The following is a 17,591-nucleotide window of genomic DNA, read 5'->3' on the forward strand; positions in this document are numbered from 1 at the left end:
TATGACACATTTGACAGTCAAAGTAAATTCTTCTTTAGAATGTAGCGTTTAACATTACTTGTAAGGCATTTTGCTACTGGTAATACATTATGCTCAAGTACACATTTTACTTGTACGCAACACAAGAAATGAATTTTCTACTTGTATACCATGATTTCAATAGGTATTCAAAAAAATGCTTGACTGGACTGCTTTGATGTTATCAACATCAGTGAGATACCATTGTGTCTTCATGCTATGGATGTCCAACAAAGGTTCAAATCAAGCATGAATTTTAAATTGACCTATAACAGTCATCTTACTTCTCCCCTTCTTTTCAGGATGCTTTGTTGGAACTTTGTGCTGTGTTGGATTGGGAATCTCTTAATGAAGTCATACAAAATGTCTTGAAAGACTGCCTTCCCAATGTGGTGAGTATACAGTTTAATCACTAAACATGATGTAATATTTTGGTTTGTTATCTCTTTCCATATGCTAGACCCGCCACCTTGTTGTTGATATCTGCTGTCTATTATATACACTACTGTGCTGAGAGGAGTCACAACATAGAATGCAAAGTAATTGAATTCAATTCAATTAGAGAACAAATTTAATCAATATTTAATGTTAGAAGTTAGGGTATCATGGGGGAAGGTTCCTGTAAACATTGTTCTCAGTTCAGCTGAAAATTAATTCTCTTTAGAAATACCATACCTTAAAAACAAATCAGAGATTTTTATATTTCTCTCCATATGAAATTATTAATATTTCATAAAACATAACTTACAATGGAGTAGTATGCTATAATGTAAGGAATATTACATTAATGCTATGTGGCTTCTCACCCACCACACATATTTATGGTAGAAATTAATTTACAAGGTTGTCATAAAATATAATAATAGATAATCAAACATTTATAACATAACCAGCTGCATATTCTATAGTATATGAATTTTGAATAAAACTCGTTCCTGATGTTAATAACAAAAAAAAACACCTTTTGAGAACAAATTCTTTTACTCTTGGATACTATCTGTATTTAAACAACTATGAAACCCAACACTGCCACATTGTATGTGGAGAAGGGCCTATGGCAAGATAATGTGTGCGACAAAGCTCTTCTCCAAAAAGAGGTTAATTATTGTTATAAATCACTACCATCAGAATCATGATGTCATGTGTTCAATAAAAGTAACTGTTCACTGGTCTGACTGAACAAAGCAGCAATTCCTCATGTTGGAGATGATATTGGGAGTTGCATCAAATCCTGCTTTTCTTGTTCCTGTTGACAGACGTCAATGAAAGTTGATTATATCACAATCCAATTCAAGATGGTCCCCTGGTAGCCATTTTGTTTGATGAAAATCAATAGTTTTTGTCTGTTTTTGCATTTATCTTCAAATTCACACTGTTCAATTACGTTCAAACTTTGTTCACAGATAATTGTGTTCTAGGCTATCACTGAAAGTTGATTATGCCACAAAACAATTCTAGATGGTTGCCTGATAGCCATTTTGTTTAACAAAAGTTTTTGTCCTTTTTTGCATTTATATTCAAAATTTACACTGTCCAATTACATCCATTTTGGCTTATATCTCTATATTCATGCAGTCCGATTAGGTCCAAACTTGGTTTACAGATAATTGTATTCAAGCATATCAACAACAGTTGATTTGTGTCATAAATAATCCAAGGCTGTAATCTCACTCTGCCTCCTACCTGAGGCCCAGATAAGCAACAACACTGTCTTGTGCATCAAATGTTTGAGCGACGCTGATTTTAGCGGTTAGACTCATCCAATGTGGAGGGGTCATTGTCAGTTGCTGAGAAAAGTAAAAATGGAATAATGACACTATCTGTGGCTTGCTCCCTCAGTTATCAACAGTGTATGCGCAGACTACTGCTGTCTCTGCAGCTCACTCCCCTGATTCTTTTGTTCATGAGGAAAGCTCCCCATACTACTTTGAGGCGAGTGTTATGGCTGGAGTTGATGGATTGATTTGTGTTCCCTATCTTTAAGTTAAAACCAACTGCCATTTGGGGGCTGGTCCAGCTGTGCTGTGTTCATGCTATTTGTGTCCCCAGTGACCTGCACTGCTAGGCTCTGAATACTAGCATCTTAATCAGGCGCAATTTGAAAACTGTCTCGTGCACTAAATCTTACATGTGCTCATTCGAGTTCTGATCTATGCAATTGGTTTGGAGTGAAACAAGACTAGTTCGGAAGATTGCTCTGGCACTGGCCTAACTGGGCCCAGATGCATGTCAAAATCCATGAAAACATTAATTTCTGGAAAGGGATTCGTAATATTTGCATTTACTATGAAACCAAAAAAATGCAGAATCTTGATTGTTGGGAAGACATATCCTAAGAGCACCTACACTGAACCAGTCAATCCACTCTCACTATCCACTATTTCACTGGCCTCTCGACCAGATTGGTGATTGTGGAAATGAATGCTCATCATATCTAGCCATCATTGGTCCACCATACTCCGTGATACGTATGGCTGCGCTAAAATATGAGGCCCTAAGAGTGAATGGCTTGCCCCGGCGGCAGTGGTCCAAACAAGTTTAGTCCTAACCAATCACAAGATTTCAGTTTAAAATACCAGTACTCCTGTTGAACAAATGTCTCTATGAAAAAAACTTTTAAATACCTGGCCAAAGAAAACATCAGCTTTCCTCAAAGGCAACTCTGGGTCCATAAGTGGCCTACATCATGTGGTTCTGAGGAGTCCCCCGCCCCTGATGGGCTGGTCACTGATAATCTGGTAGTGTAGATCCCACTTACCGGTACTGTAGTCTCCAAAGGCAAAATGGCATTGGTTGATACTTGAAATCATGATGACCAGTTTAGTCCTGCTATAGTCAGTATATCTCAAGGGCTTAGTCTGAGACCTATTAGCAGCTTTACCAGTTCTTTGGTGGACCCTGTCACTCTTTGATCAATGAAACAACCAGTGGCTTGCTATGCTCTGGCTTAGCAAACATGTTGCGCACCACCTCATTTGTTTTAAAATTGTGTAACACAGGCCCACTTACAAATGACACAATTGTAGTTACTACCTCCTCAGTGCTCTGTAATGAGGGTGCTGCTGAACCCAGTCTTCAGTATTATTGTGTTTCTATGCGGCTCATTGCCAATAGAATCAAGATAACTAGATGCAGAAATACATGTATTTGCCTGCAACCCTGGAGAGTCAGACCAAGTCTTATCACTTGCACTACTTATGCACTCTCAACTTACATCTCAATTGCACTCATGATTATAGGCAATATCCTGCACTTACTTGTGCACTCATAAAAATGTTATAAATTACATCAAAATTGCATTTCTTATACAGGCAATATCACTTGTACTTACTAATACATTTGTATAAATAGAATAAACAAATTCAAGATAGCACATACCCACCAGAAACATTTCAAACAAATGCAATAATAAGTAAGTACCTTTCCATCACAGGCGAGGGGGAGCATTCTGGTTCTCCTCAACGTCTTGAGAAATTCAAAAAGGTATTTTCAGCCTTTTACAGACATTACTAATTGTGGTAAAATAAATATGACTGAACAAGTGAAATTGAATACACATGCAGTGGTAGGTTTGAGAAGGAAAAATAACAAATGTGGTTAGTGTGTTGAAGATGCTTGCATTTTGGTTATGTGTAGAACACAGACAACCAAATGATATGTAGTGTATATGCTTATATGTAATTCTCCAGATGAAAATGGCCAGGATTTCTTTATGTGAAAGAATCATAATACAAGTATGTATTGACCTCAATTCTGTCAAGTTACAGTTGTATAGTCTGATGACTGGGCAGCATGTGTTACTGATCAGCAATTAAAAGCAATGTTGTTTAAATAATTGGCAGCGCACAGTATTATAATCCTGAATAATAATAATCTGGGCTACTTTGTTGCATTGAGATACTTGTACATACTTTCCTCTCTAGGTGACAGGAATGGAAATAATGGTATCACAAATTGATTTTTGAAAATGGAATTCAGTATGCTGTGTGCATTTTTTGGTTTATGAATCACCTAATTGCTTGGTCTTATATTCCATTGTAATATACTTACTTTGAAAATTTTGTTCAATAGAAGGGAGTAGTCTCAAATTCAATATAGTTCATCTAGAGTAACTGACCTCTTTATTCACCACTGTTTAAAATCAGATAATATAGTTTGTAACCAACCTTTATGTAAGGGTTAGGATTGTGTTGCTAGGCATGTGTTTGAAGCATTGCGTATGTGATGCAGATTATTTGTGGTTTTGATAGGATCTGTGTATGACTGTGTACCTGGTACTGTAGTGCTACCAGAGCTGATAACAATCTTCTTCTTTTGATATTGTTGCATTTCATTCCATTATTTTGTTTTATTCAATCTATAAGCTATTTCAATATGTTATTAGTTGTTCAAATGAAGTGAATTCGGTCAGATAACAAATAAAGAACCCCTTACAGTGATTGTGTGATTGCCAACTAATCCGTGTTGTTACTGTGTTTTTTTGGCTATCTACAGAACAATATTTGATTTTGATGCGCAATATACAAATGCATTAAATAAAAACTTAGTGATACACCCCACCCCAATACACAAAAGTATGTGTATAATTATAGTGGTCAGCACCTAGCTTATCAAAATGTACATTGCACTAAGTGTTTTATTATACTGACACTTGACAAGTATAAACAACTGGGGTTTACATGTCAGTTAACTTTAATACTTATATATTGATGTACTTTACCTAATAGCCACTGTAAATAACACTACTAATTTATCATGTATACTTTTTTCAAAATTGACAGTTATCTGCTCACTAGAGCATGTCTGTGTGTGGTATCTTATCATGTACCAAATCATAGTCAAATTGACTTTTATTTATTTATTTACTTATTGACTCTTACACAATCCCCGGAGGGAAAGAAAATGGTCACAAAGTACAAGGAGAAATATATATATATAAAAAACAAAACAAAAACACAATATACTAAAAAACAAATAACAAATACAATCACTAAATTACTAAATAAAACAAAATCTCTAAAATACAATCTAATATAAAATTACAAAATTGACAGCAGGCATTAAGATGTCAAGTAAGACCCTGCTTCCTGACTTCAAAGCTTTTACTTATGAACTGTGCTACTGGTATAATAATGTTTTCATTCTGTAACAATTCCATGAATTTTTTCTCTGCAGGTTTATTTTCAAATGCTGGGATCATATCCTTAGCTTTATTGAACAGTTTGGCACGCAACTCATTATATTTGTTGCATTCCAGCAGAAAATGCATTTCATCCTCAATTAGACCTTTGTTACACATGTCACAAACCCTGTTGTTTAGTGGGATTTTTTTATGACGACCCATTTCAATTTTGAGACTATGGTCACTAAGACGGAATTTGGTAAGCACACTACGCAGTTCAAAGTTTTTTAGCTTGACTAAATATGGCTCAAGTTTTAAATCTGATTTGATTAGCCGATATGTTCTTAGTTTGTTTTTCTCATTTGCTTTGGTGCGGTTATCATTATAGACCTCACCTTTCCATCTTGTTAGAAATAAATCCTTGATGCCTAAATCAATTTGTTTCATTTGTGCCGAGGTTAGTTTATCACCGTTGTTAACTGAATGATATAGTTGGATATTGTTTAATAATGATGTCACTTCTAGATACCATTTACTTTTAATGCTTTGGTTAACCACAAAAGCTTCCTTGAGTAACGCATTATTAGAATTCATGGCCCGACTGTAATATTTAATTATTTGTTTTTTTATAAATACGTCTAGGGGGTATCTGCCTAACTCGCTATACATGGCCATAATTGGTGTGTGTTGTGACACCCCCAGTAGATACCGACAATAACTTAATTGAACGTCTTCAATAGGTGATTTAGTGGAGAACTCATCACCCCAAACATCACAACCATAAATGAGGATAGGTCTGATGAGTTTGTCAAAAAGGGAAATTGAAACTTTTATACTTATGTTTTGTATTGAGCCAAGCTTTGCTTTCATTGAAAACAGAGCTTTTTGAGCCTTACGTTTAAGGTTTTTTAGGCCATCCTTAAATTTACCATTGGCACTAATGACTAGTCCCAGATAGTTATAAGATTTAACTGTATCAAGTTCGATACCTCCAAGAAAAAATGTATCATTATTCAAACGTCTGTTTGATTTATTGAAAATTAAAATTTTGGTTTTGTCAGTGTTGACAGAGAGCTTCCACGTTTTAGCATACAATGCCAAACTATCAAGACATGTCTGTAATCCCTGTTTAGTTTTAGAAAGTATCACAATATCATCGGCATAGAGTAGACAGCTGACATGCGAGTTTTCTAAATAAGGAGGATCACAGGTATTAGGATTGAAAATAGTGGGCAGGTCATTTAAAAAAAGATTGAAGAGAGTTGGACTAAGATTACATCCCTGTTTAACACCAATATTGGACTGAAATTGTTTTGTTAAGCCTTCTTTACATTTAACTTTATATTTTACTTTACTGTACATGTTTTTGATAGTTTTATACATTTTTCCAGTTATACCATATTTGATTAATTTTTTGAATAGACCATCATGCCAGACACTGTCAAAGGCCTTTCTAAGGTCAATAAAGCAGGCATATAATTTTTTTGATTTTTTAATATTTGTGTTATTTTGTTTATTGGCGCACTCTGACTTACCACTGTAGAGATATTTATTTACCAGGGTTTTTAGTATGAAAAGATTGTCTGTAGTTCGACAATCATGCCTGAATCCAAACTGTCGACTGGAAAGAATGTTATTAGAGTCTAAAAATGATGTCAGCCTAATATTTAGAATACTATTGAATAACTTGCCAAGACAGCTAGAGATGGCAATTCCCCTGTAGTTGGCCGGGTTATTTTTCGACCCAGATTTGTGGATTGGTACCAACAGGCCAGTGCTCCAAGAATGTGGATAGTTATTTGAACTATAAACAATATTAAAGAGTTTATGTATTGCATCTAATAAGTGATGTTCACCGTATTTTAACAATTCATTGCAAATTCTATCTTCAATGGTATTTGCAACGCTTATGTCACTCTGAATTCCTGTATGGAAGCTTTTCTATCCCTTACATCATTAATCTCATATTAATGACAATTACAAGTTGTGCTTACAAATTTTGAACTACTCATGACTGCATGTAATTAGTTCTTCTTCATCTACTTTATCAATTTTGTTCTAAACTTCTCTAGATCTATGGCACTGAGATTATACTTTTATATTTATTGGTGTTTTGGAATCTATTATGTGGCATATATGATGGCATGAATGTGTTTGAATTATGGGAAATACATCATTAATATTCAAACATGAATGATTTTCAGTGCATCTAAATGTTAGTGATCATTTCAGCTTCAACATGGTAATTAATTTGTACTTTTTCCCACCATTAAATGTATTTCCCAATATACCATAGAATTATAATACAATCTCTGACTAACAACTACAGATCAAAATGATATTGATGCTTTGAATGGCCTTCATGTCACTTATTTACGTCACAGAAATGTTTTGTTGTTAGAGGGTGTAGGAAAGGTGTATTATTATTGTCAAAACCCCAATAAATCTAACAGAACCATCTGTGAGTGCAAATTTAACACCTTGTCATTCATGCAATATGACAAAAATCATGCGTCACCCTATGTCATATGAAGGGAATTTATTGCATCATCTTGAAACCCTTTAAATTATGCTTTGAGATTATTTTTTAATATGACAGAATGCCTTGCCCTGACACTTGTGGGGTGTGTAAGTTATTGTCATGAGTGATGCGGTGTATCCTGTGGCTGTATTTTCATGGGCGAAGCCTTTTTGATACCAGATCTTGAACATGGATAGATTTTGCTCAAACTTGGTACTAATTAGTACATACAATGTATATCATTTTGTGACATAAAGCAGAATTACAATTGCCATTCTGGTGGCCATTTTGTTGTTGAAAGTGCCCTTTCAGAGCCATGATATAAATGTACATAAATGTATATGTCATGCATTTACCAATTACATTCTAACTTGATACATACTTAATTCTGCTTGAGATGCACAAATGCATTTCTTTCATTTCAGAATCAGAACTCAGGCATGCAAACTTTGTACACATGCATTCCTATATAATCTGACTATGAACTTGTATAGGAACTGTGTCATACAGTGTATCATGATTCAATCTTTTTTTCTTGGTTACCTGACATGAGTGCTTATAATCTAATCACACTGTAAATATATATCTTTTTCGTTTGTTATCACTTTGTAAAAAATATGCTAGAAATGCTAATTGTAGATCCATCAAAATCTGAGTCTAAGCAGATAGATTGAATGGATGAGACATTATTGCAGTATTACAAAACTGGTTTAGACAGTTTTCAAATGTTTTCAAATCACATCATTTACTAGCATGCTTCAAAAAGCCAGAATTCTGGACATTTGTTGCAATGTATTCAGTGTTACTGAACAGACATTTATGTACATAAATTCCCATTGAATATCATGGAAAATATCACATTGGAAACTCACTACTGGTATACAAAGAAATGTTTTGTATTTTCAACAGTATTAGGACTTGTATCTTTAACAATTGATTACGTTTCAGTCTGACAAAAGACAATTTTGAGATATGAAAAAAAAATTTCACCATAGAATATGCACAAACAAAAATGAGTTCAGTCGTTTATATAATTTAAAAGCCATATGGGCATTTGGCTACAACAAATTTTGAGCCAGTTAAACAAGTAGGGATACATGTACAAAATTTTAAGGGAAGTCAAAACCATGCAGGATTGATTACTATCTGTTCCTGGCCAAATACAGGTGTTTGCCTGGCTTGCAAGAGGGCACAAACGCCCATAATAAAATAACATAAATTAACAATTCTCAGCAGGATAATTATGCAATGGATTTTGTAGGAAATGCAATTACATTGAGATTGACTTGAGTAATCTGTGTCCACATTCCTTAGTATACATAGAATATTTACAGTCTAGATCTATGGCCTACAGGTATGTTCAGTAGTAAGACATCAAATCAAATACATATTACCTGGTTGCTGGAAAACGATGATACTAACAATGTATGCAGCTCGTTGAGTCATAACTTTACTTAAGGAGGTTCATGACAAATTGATGATTATATATCAAGTTAGTCGTACTTAAAAAAAACAGAGATAGAAGAATCCAAAATGTCATAGGAAATTGTTATAATTGGCATTTTTACACTGGTCAAAATTTTGGTCAAGGACAGGAATGAAAGAGGTCATATATTATTATTGATATGAATCCTAATATTAAAAAGTTGGTATATAATTTACATGTATAATAGTAAATCTCACACAATGTATTGCATATGTGTGCAGTAACGTGCTTGAGTGCAAAATTTGAATTCAGCTTGAACTGCTGAATTTGAAGATTATCAAACTATTTTGATAATTTTGATCAAACACAACAAGAATATTAATTTTTTCTGCAATTCTGCTAAAAATACAATTGAAATGCGTTAAGACTATAGAAGGTCCCTTAGTTCTTTTTCGTCTACAAAAATCAAGCGAGAGCAAGAGACGATTTAATTAAACCAGCCATACAGTGCTGTAATTTTGATTAGAAAGCAGTCTGTCGCCTGTAAGCTCCTCACAGTTATGTAATTAGTCTGTCAGCATTGTAGTTAAATAAACTAGAGAACAACTTCATCTTCAGGCAATCAAGTATATTGTGATGATAAATGGTGAGATTGTCAGCAAAAGACATCATGCATTTCAAGAGATCTCATTGAGATTGGAGAGATTCAAAATGCCTGACTCAATGAAATTGTTCTTGCCATCAAATCTCTCTGAACACATATTTTGCTAGTCAGGGTTGTTAAAAATTAGTGTTAAAAGAAAAAAAAAAGTTTAAATTTAAGTTAAACTGTATGCATTTGCCTCTGTGATTAATTTCTCATCTAATTCATATCAAACTTAAGCTCATTAAAGAATGTGGACATGAATTTATGTTTTATTCCAACCAATCAATCAATGTATTTAAGGTGTTCTCTGCCATTTCTCATAAATGGCTGATTCAATTTCAATCACCCTTGATATGTGACAGTACATATGAGTTTCATCAATGTTACATTGCTGATTTCAGAGTACCGATACAATATCAAAAAACATTGACATTATTGACAATTTTAGTGGTCACTCTAAAGGTGCACATACTTTTGCAGTTACACATCAACATACTACTAAAAGTCATGTTTATATATTTATGTTCTTTTGTTTGTATTCACAATTCAAATTATAGAATTCACTGATGCGTTTAAACTACTACCGATATTTTTTGTGTGTGATATTCCAATCAGGTGCATGTAAAAATTGACATTTGTGCAAAGGTCTATGGCAAAACTAATCATCTTGAATAGGAGTTTGGCGATGTTATTAATTTATTTTATGAAGCAGCTAATAAAAACTGTTTTCTCTCAGTAGATCATGACTACTAGCATGCACTCGCATACCCGGGTATATATTTTATATTTTAGTCATGTACTATGGCTACTCACAGTATTACATTTGCATACATTTTAACAGTCACTGAGGAGAAAATAATGATGCATAGCTGTTAGTATCATAATACACTTGAAATAAAGCTATAATTTTAATGAATCAGTTGCCCAGGCAGCAGTTAAGTCTGCACACATCAAAAACCCTGTTTTTTTTTATTCTTGATTAAATTTAAATTGACTTTGTTATTATAATTCCATTCAAAATGCTTGAAAGGTAGAACTGACTTTTAGGCAAACCTTTAATTTAGGAGTGGGCACACTGAAACACAGAATATTGTGTTATGGAATGGAGGTGAGTTAAATTCTGATTAGAAAAATTAGATTAACTAAGCATTTAAATGACTTTAATAGACTCTTAGTATTTGGGTTGACATACACTGTAATTTATGTGGCTATTGTGTCTGAATACCTTCCACAGAAGTACTCAACACACTTTAAAATGTTTGACTATTGTAAAAAGTTTTGTTTTAGTGAATTTGGATATGAATCATCCGTTTCTTCATATAGATTGCAAATATGTGGGTTACTGCTATTTTTTGACAACTTTTAAATCAAATGTAACATTCACTTTATTTTTGAGCATATTACATGTACTATTGTACTAAAACATTTACTTAGCTTTTCTATGAAAACTACTGGTAACTCATTTTGAAACACTTTTGATACAAGCTTCATTGTAAATAATACATCAGAAAAATACAAAACAGATTCATGATTCTATCTACATTTCTAAATTTGTTTGTTATATTGCTCACTTGTACCATGACCTACTTGAGCTCTTATTTTGAATTGAAATGTGATGAAGAACTTTCCCCACACATGTCTTGATGATCAGATAAAGGGATGAGTAACCTACCTTTAATAATGTGTTATCTCTTTTACTTTGCAGACAGACAGTGTTGTGTATATACTAGATAATCTATCTAGTAATCTTCAATGTAAAGACCAGGTTACTAATACTGTACATGATTTACCCAAGGCAGGCTTAGCCAGGTAAGTTTCCTCATCCCCATAGTTCTTCTCACTATTTATATAATGTTACAATTGAATAGAACCTGAGGCCTGCAGTCCAGTGGTTTACCTTGGTCCCCTCTTATCAGAGATAATGGGTTTGTTTCCTCTATCTAACTGTACACTAAGCAGTATAAACACTCACAGCACTAAATATGCAGAATGAAGATTGGGATACTGGCATTTTATCTGGGTGTAAAAGTGAGCCGAGGTTGGGGGTGTCATAGTACAAGACGGGTAAAAACAGTCTAGATAGATGTTGTCTGTGCAAATTACAGAACTCTAGGTATCTACACAAAGTGAATGAAATTCCTGCAGGATGATTGGCTTCTTTCTAATGTGTAGGCCTTCTGTAATGCACTGGGGCTTCCATATCTGTAATTGGGCTATTTTATCTAGTTACATTCGGTATACATTGAAATATATAAATAAATTAAGCAAGCTTTTTTTTTGTTTTCACTTGCAAGGATTAACTGTGGCCTTACCCTGCCTGTAAAACCACAAAACGTTAATAGATCATAGGGTGTGGTTTATCTTTGGTCAGTAAAGAAAATTATCTCTTCATTTCTTCACGTCTCTCTAGACCAAATGCTTTCATGTGAAGCTAGTGCAACGAACAACACATAATCATGCAATCATTAGTTTGGGTTTTCAGTATAATATCCGTGGGAGGTCACATAGCATAGTCACGAATTCATTTTTACAAATTGAGTGAAATGGAGTGCATAGAGGCTACCTTACTGCCTTATATACCCAAGATTCAATCATGATTTTTCTGGTAATCTCCACTAAGTTATAATTACAATATTACGTGACATTCGCTTTGTATTAAATTACCCATTAGACTTGCATACAGTCTCTTGTTTGTTTTTTGATGATTTTTCAATAAAATAAAATATTATGTCAGTGTATTAAATGGCAAGAGCAGGGTTACTGCAACAACCAGGTATACATTGAAACAAACAAATGTCCTCTGCTATTAATATCAAAGAGCAATTTCAATGATGTCACAAATTTCACGTAATATACATATCACAAGATTTCAGGTTTGGCGCAATTTCTAATAAACTATAATTGTTTATGAAAAATTTACTCCAATTTTGGCTGGAATATTGGTGGAATATTAATGAGCCTGTCAATCATTGCATCACACACTGAACCCCAAACCGGTGAATCATCACCGGTAATGCAAGACTCTTGTTTCTAGACTCTTGATTTTTCATTTTATTAAAACGAACAAGAGACTGTATGCAAGTCTAATTACCCAGAAGTATAACAAACTGAAATGGCTTGAATTATATACGCACCAAGTAGAAGTACAGTGTATGTATATTTAAACAATAATGAACGACCCACCAACCCATAATGGGCGAAAGCTCACTTTGTGCAACATATATGTACGAGGCGTGAGCCGAGTACATATGTGGAGCACAAAGTGAGCTTGAGTCCATTATGGGTTGTCGGGGAGTTCATTATTGTTATTATTTTGTAGCGTTGTCAATACCAGTAGATTTGCTGCCTCTAAAAAGCAGAAAATTTGGAGAAAATGTGAATGGGAGAGTTTCACAGTAACTGGCCCGTGAATCTGAATAATTTAAAATGTCTTTCTGGAAATTGTTTCCACAATCTCATCTGACAAACTAAAAAAGAAACTAGTTTTAATCCATCAAATAGTATTGTATTGAACTCGTTTACATTGCGAGTGAATGAGTGAATGATGTGTGGTGTGGAGTAGCATTGCAGTGATCGCCACAGCAAACGGCACACAGTGACTGGTGCGCCATATCGGTGTTCACCATGGCCTTGCACTAGGATACACTAATTGTACGGGAGGCCGGTGATTTGACGAATACTTACAAGCATAGCGAGCAAGAGAACGAACATGGCTGGAAAACTGGTGGGTGTTAGCCATCCTAGAAGGAGAATAAATAGTCAGTTTAATCTGACTGTATAAATAAAAAAAATACACACCTGAAAACACAGATACTTTCTTTTGCTTATGCAAATTGTGTCCGGACTGTGACATTTAATGGGAGCCAGCGCTGAGGAAATACAAATCATGTTGGTCATCGTCGATCTCGTTATGCAAATTGTGTGGTACTACTCACTACAAAAACAAAACAAATTCGTCTCTCTGTACTCGTAGACATACATTGTACACCCACTTCGTTTATCACATTTGCTTGGATAAATCGCCCTCGATTAACCTCACTTCATCAACACGATAGGGCGAACTAGTCAAGAGGCCACCAGGACAACAGAAGCATCAGTTGGGGAATCTAGTAGTGCGCGTACTAGATGGAACATTTCGACCGAACACACTTTACCGTACAGAGCAAACAACGATGCCCTCACAAAATTTTCTGATTTCAATATTGAAATCCGCTGTGATTGGTAATGGACCATTTTATTTGATAACGATTTTAATATTCAATGCTTGTTATCTAACAATTTCTCTTCTTGGTTTCTCCTTTATTTCGTTTTTGAAAACAACATTGTATTCATATCCATGGCACAAGGCCTTGATGCTCAATAATGGGATACATTATCGCGAATAATATGCTGCAATGACGTCATAAAATTCACTGGTATTGATAATGCTATAATATAATTACATATAATCCTTCCAGTTATACTAAAATGAAAAATAAGATTTTCTACTAAAGTCAAATAAGCATGTCATCCCTTTAACATTAAATATTTTCAAACAGCTAGCTATAATTTTTTTGTCTGATTAAGTATTGCTGGAAATAAGTTGAACTGTCTACATTGGTGAAAGGGCTTGCACCTATTCTGTAAATGAGACAGGTCCAAGGGGTGTGAAGTGAACACCCAAGCATTGAAATACCATATTATAAAAGTGTGTGTATAAGCAGGAAACACAATATGTTTCCCATTATCAATAGTTATACCCACCTTTTATGACAGATATTTGACACATTGATACTCACAACACTTGTGTATAAAACTGCATGCCATTCTAATACAGGATATACCTGCATATGTAATATAACACTCATCCCCCTGGTTATTCAAGCTGTCTAGTACACAGTTCAGCTTAGTTCGACTTTATATGTTCCTTTTCTTGAGTTCAAAACAAGTAATGCAGACTAATACTTGAATTAAAAGAAATAAAAAATCTTTTTAGCTCTGCTGTCGACTTTGTCAAGCGGAGCTTATCATTCTCCGTGGTTGTCATCCATGTCAACTTTTTATTTTTTTGTCTTCTTCGACTTCTTCTTGAAAACTACAAACTTTGTTGCTTTGATACTTGGTGTATATATTCCTTGGGTAGACCTCTCTCAGATTTGTTCATTTTGTGATAATACATTTTGATGATACCTTCTCTAATTTTGATGAATATTTTTGTCATTTTTTGTAAAAATACAATACAATTGCTTTGATATTATACATATAGGTAGTACAGGTAGACCCCTCTCAGATTTGTTTATTTTATGATACCTTCAATTCTCTAATTCTTGAATATTTTTGTAATTTTTAGTAAAAAGTGATATTTTCAACTTGTTGAAAACTGCACAATTCTGATTGCTTTGATGTTATACATGTAGGTACCTCACATAGACCTCTCTCAGATTTGTTCATTTCATGATGATATCTTCAATTTTCTAATTTTGGGGAATATTTTTGGTAAAAAGTAATATTTTCGAACTCCGCAAGTCCGATACTATACATATAGGTAGACCTCTCTCAGATTTGTTCATTTTCTAATGATATCTTCAGTTCTTTAATTGAAATGTGCCTGTTTGTTTAAAGTTTTCTTGCAATGCATAATTTGTTATAGGAAAAATGGAAAATTTCATGGGAAACACATCACCTCTATATCTCATAGTACTGTAATTTTTAATATTTTTAGAGATTTGTTGTTGTGATTACTTTGAACTGCTCATGATCAAAGTGTTGATCTCATGCATGCCGACAGAAATCTATAATTTAGTGAAAATATATTAAAACGCTTGCAAGCGACAACTCATTCACCTATTAGTAATGTTATAGTGTACATTGATGTATAGGGAATTATTACCGACTTCTTGACTTGTATTGATTTGATTCAACTTGATCACTCTTAATGCACGTCATTTTGTATTTCAGATTGAATTCAAAATGGCTGACTGATTGATATTTTGTTTTAATATAGGCTATTCAAGAGCACATTTACATGCATTTGTCTTATGATCTGATTGAAGGTGGTTGAATGGCTGCTATTTTAATGTTGAAAATGCATCAAAATCGAGCCTTAATTCTAGGTCTGGATCTGGATGTTATTAACACTTAGTATATTCATTAAACATAATGAGACTTTCATACACGTCATTTCGTTTGTCAAATTAAAAATGGCCAACTGACAGACATTGTGTTTTAACAATGCTGTTCTAGAGTTGTATCTTGACTTGACACCTACATTTGTACCGGTATGTTGTACATCATGTCACATATTGACATGCATTTGTTCCAAGTTCTCATTCAAAATAGCTGACTCATTTAAGATTTGTTTACTATTGAACAAAATTGGCTCTATCATGTCATGACATGACTTGATGTTTTTTTGTTTATTTTGGACAGAATAGGCATAATTTTTGAAAGGTACTGAAAAAATGTTGCTGCTTTATTTTGTGAATGATGGCAAAAGTTGGTTTTGGCATTCTAAGGGTTAAAGTTTGTATGTTTATTAGTTTTTTCAGACTTTTGCTTCTCAGTGGTACTGTAAATGCATTTACTAATTATTCACTGGTTTTCAATTTCGTTATTTTCGCTGATAAGTACAATTTGCTAAACTAAATCTACATGAACGTGTAATATAGTAATATAACTCGTTGTTTCCCTGCCAAGTTTGTGAACTTGAAACCCAATGAAATACATGTATGTATATTATGTATAAACTGCTTAATTTTCACTGCTAGGAATTTTTGCAATATGATGATTTTATGGTATTCATGAACAGTTTAGAAAGTCCTATCAATTGTGAATTTTACTTTTAACTAGATGTTTGAATGCACTCAGTCATCAACTATTACTTGAGCTGTTAGCGAAGCTATCATCAAAAGTTATTTAACCACTGCGTGAACACAGTCAGCTGACACAGAAGTTATAATAAAATAAATGCAATATTTACTATATGGGGGCCGCCATCTTGAATACGACATTAAACTAAATAAAGAGACAAGTTGTGAAATGCGTTTTTTTGAGTAATATTAAGCCAAACCGCTAACAAAATTCGGCTGAATTTTTCGATTTTGTGTGGGAAAAATTCCTTGCATACGAACACGTAATTATATGAAGAACCTAGAACACTTTCCCCGCAGGGTGTTGTTGAAACCAAAATCGTCATTCAATTCAGGAGCCAATCAGCGACAGTCTTACAGTTAGATAGCAATTTTCACTGCTACAAAATTTGCGAAATTAAAATGGTTTTAGTCAAATTCCTGCATGATGACCAGAAAAATGAGAACCCTTGAAACTGTTTATAATTAGGCTATCACCCACCTATATTAGTCCAACAACTAGAGAACCAAAAAATGGTGTAGCCACTCCATCGAATAATTTACATTTAGACCATCAATTGATAACTTAAGCACCTGTACCAGTTGGAGGATAGCTTTTAACAGAATTGTGTATTGCACTTTTACTTAAGTGTCGTGGTGAGCAGACTGTAATAAAACATTTGCCTTTGAGCTGTGTTCAATGAACTTTTATGTTAATCTTGTCGAAGACACTGATGAGCTTGTACAACGATGAGTATTAAAGACTGTCTTATCCACTCCATCTCAAGTCTTTCTGTGATAAGACTCGCTCTGAGTAGATTGCTTTTTATACTACGTGTCTGAAATGAGTGCGCTGTAATGGTTTAAGACCTGCTGGCAGATTGGCGGTGTAATTGTAAAGTCTCTGAATTTGGTTTCAATAAAATTAAGTGTTTGATTGACTGCATGTTATGCATCCAGTTAAGGTTTTATGTTACATACAATCAAATATTTCCAGGCTGACCAAGTGATCAAATTAACTAAGTGCACTG

General features: G+C 34.0%; 1 protein-coding gene across 1 annotated transcript in view; it reads left to right on the top strand.

The window, feature by feature from the left end:
• LOC100370723 (cGMP-dependent 3',5'-cyclic phosphodiesterase-like) overlaps positions 1 to 17,591 on the top strand; it is an 87,896-nt gene that overhangs the window by 20,007 nt on the left and 50,298 nt on the right. The window contains exons 3-4 of the mRNA XM_085498062.1: positions 321 to 410; positions 11,439 to 11,542. Of these exons, the coding sequence (XP_085354188.1) occupies positions 321 to 410; positions 11,439 to 11,542 (194 nt within the window). The remainder of the gene's footprint in view (positions 1 to 320; positions 411 to 11,438; positions 11,543 to 17,591) is intronic.

The sequence above is a fragment of the Saccoglossus kowalevskii genome, chromosome 4, assembly GCF_978046115.1.
Source record: "Saccoglossus kowalevskii chromosome 4, keSacKowa6.1, whole genome shotgun sequence".
Taxonomy (NCBI): domain Eukaryota; kingdom Metazoa; phylum Hemichordata; class Enteropneusta; family Harrimaniidae; genus Saccoglossus; species Saccoglossus kowalevskii.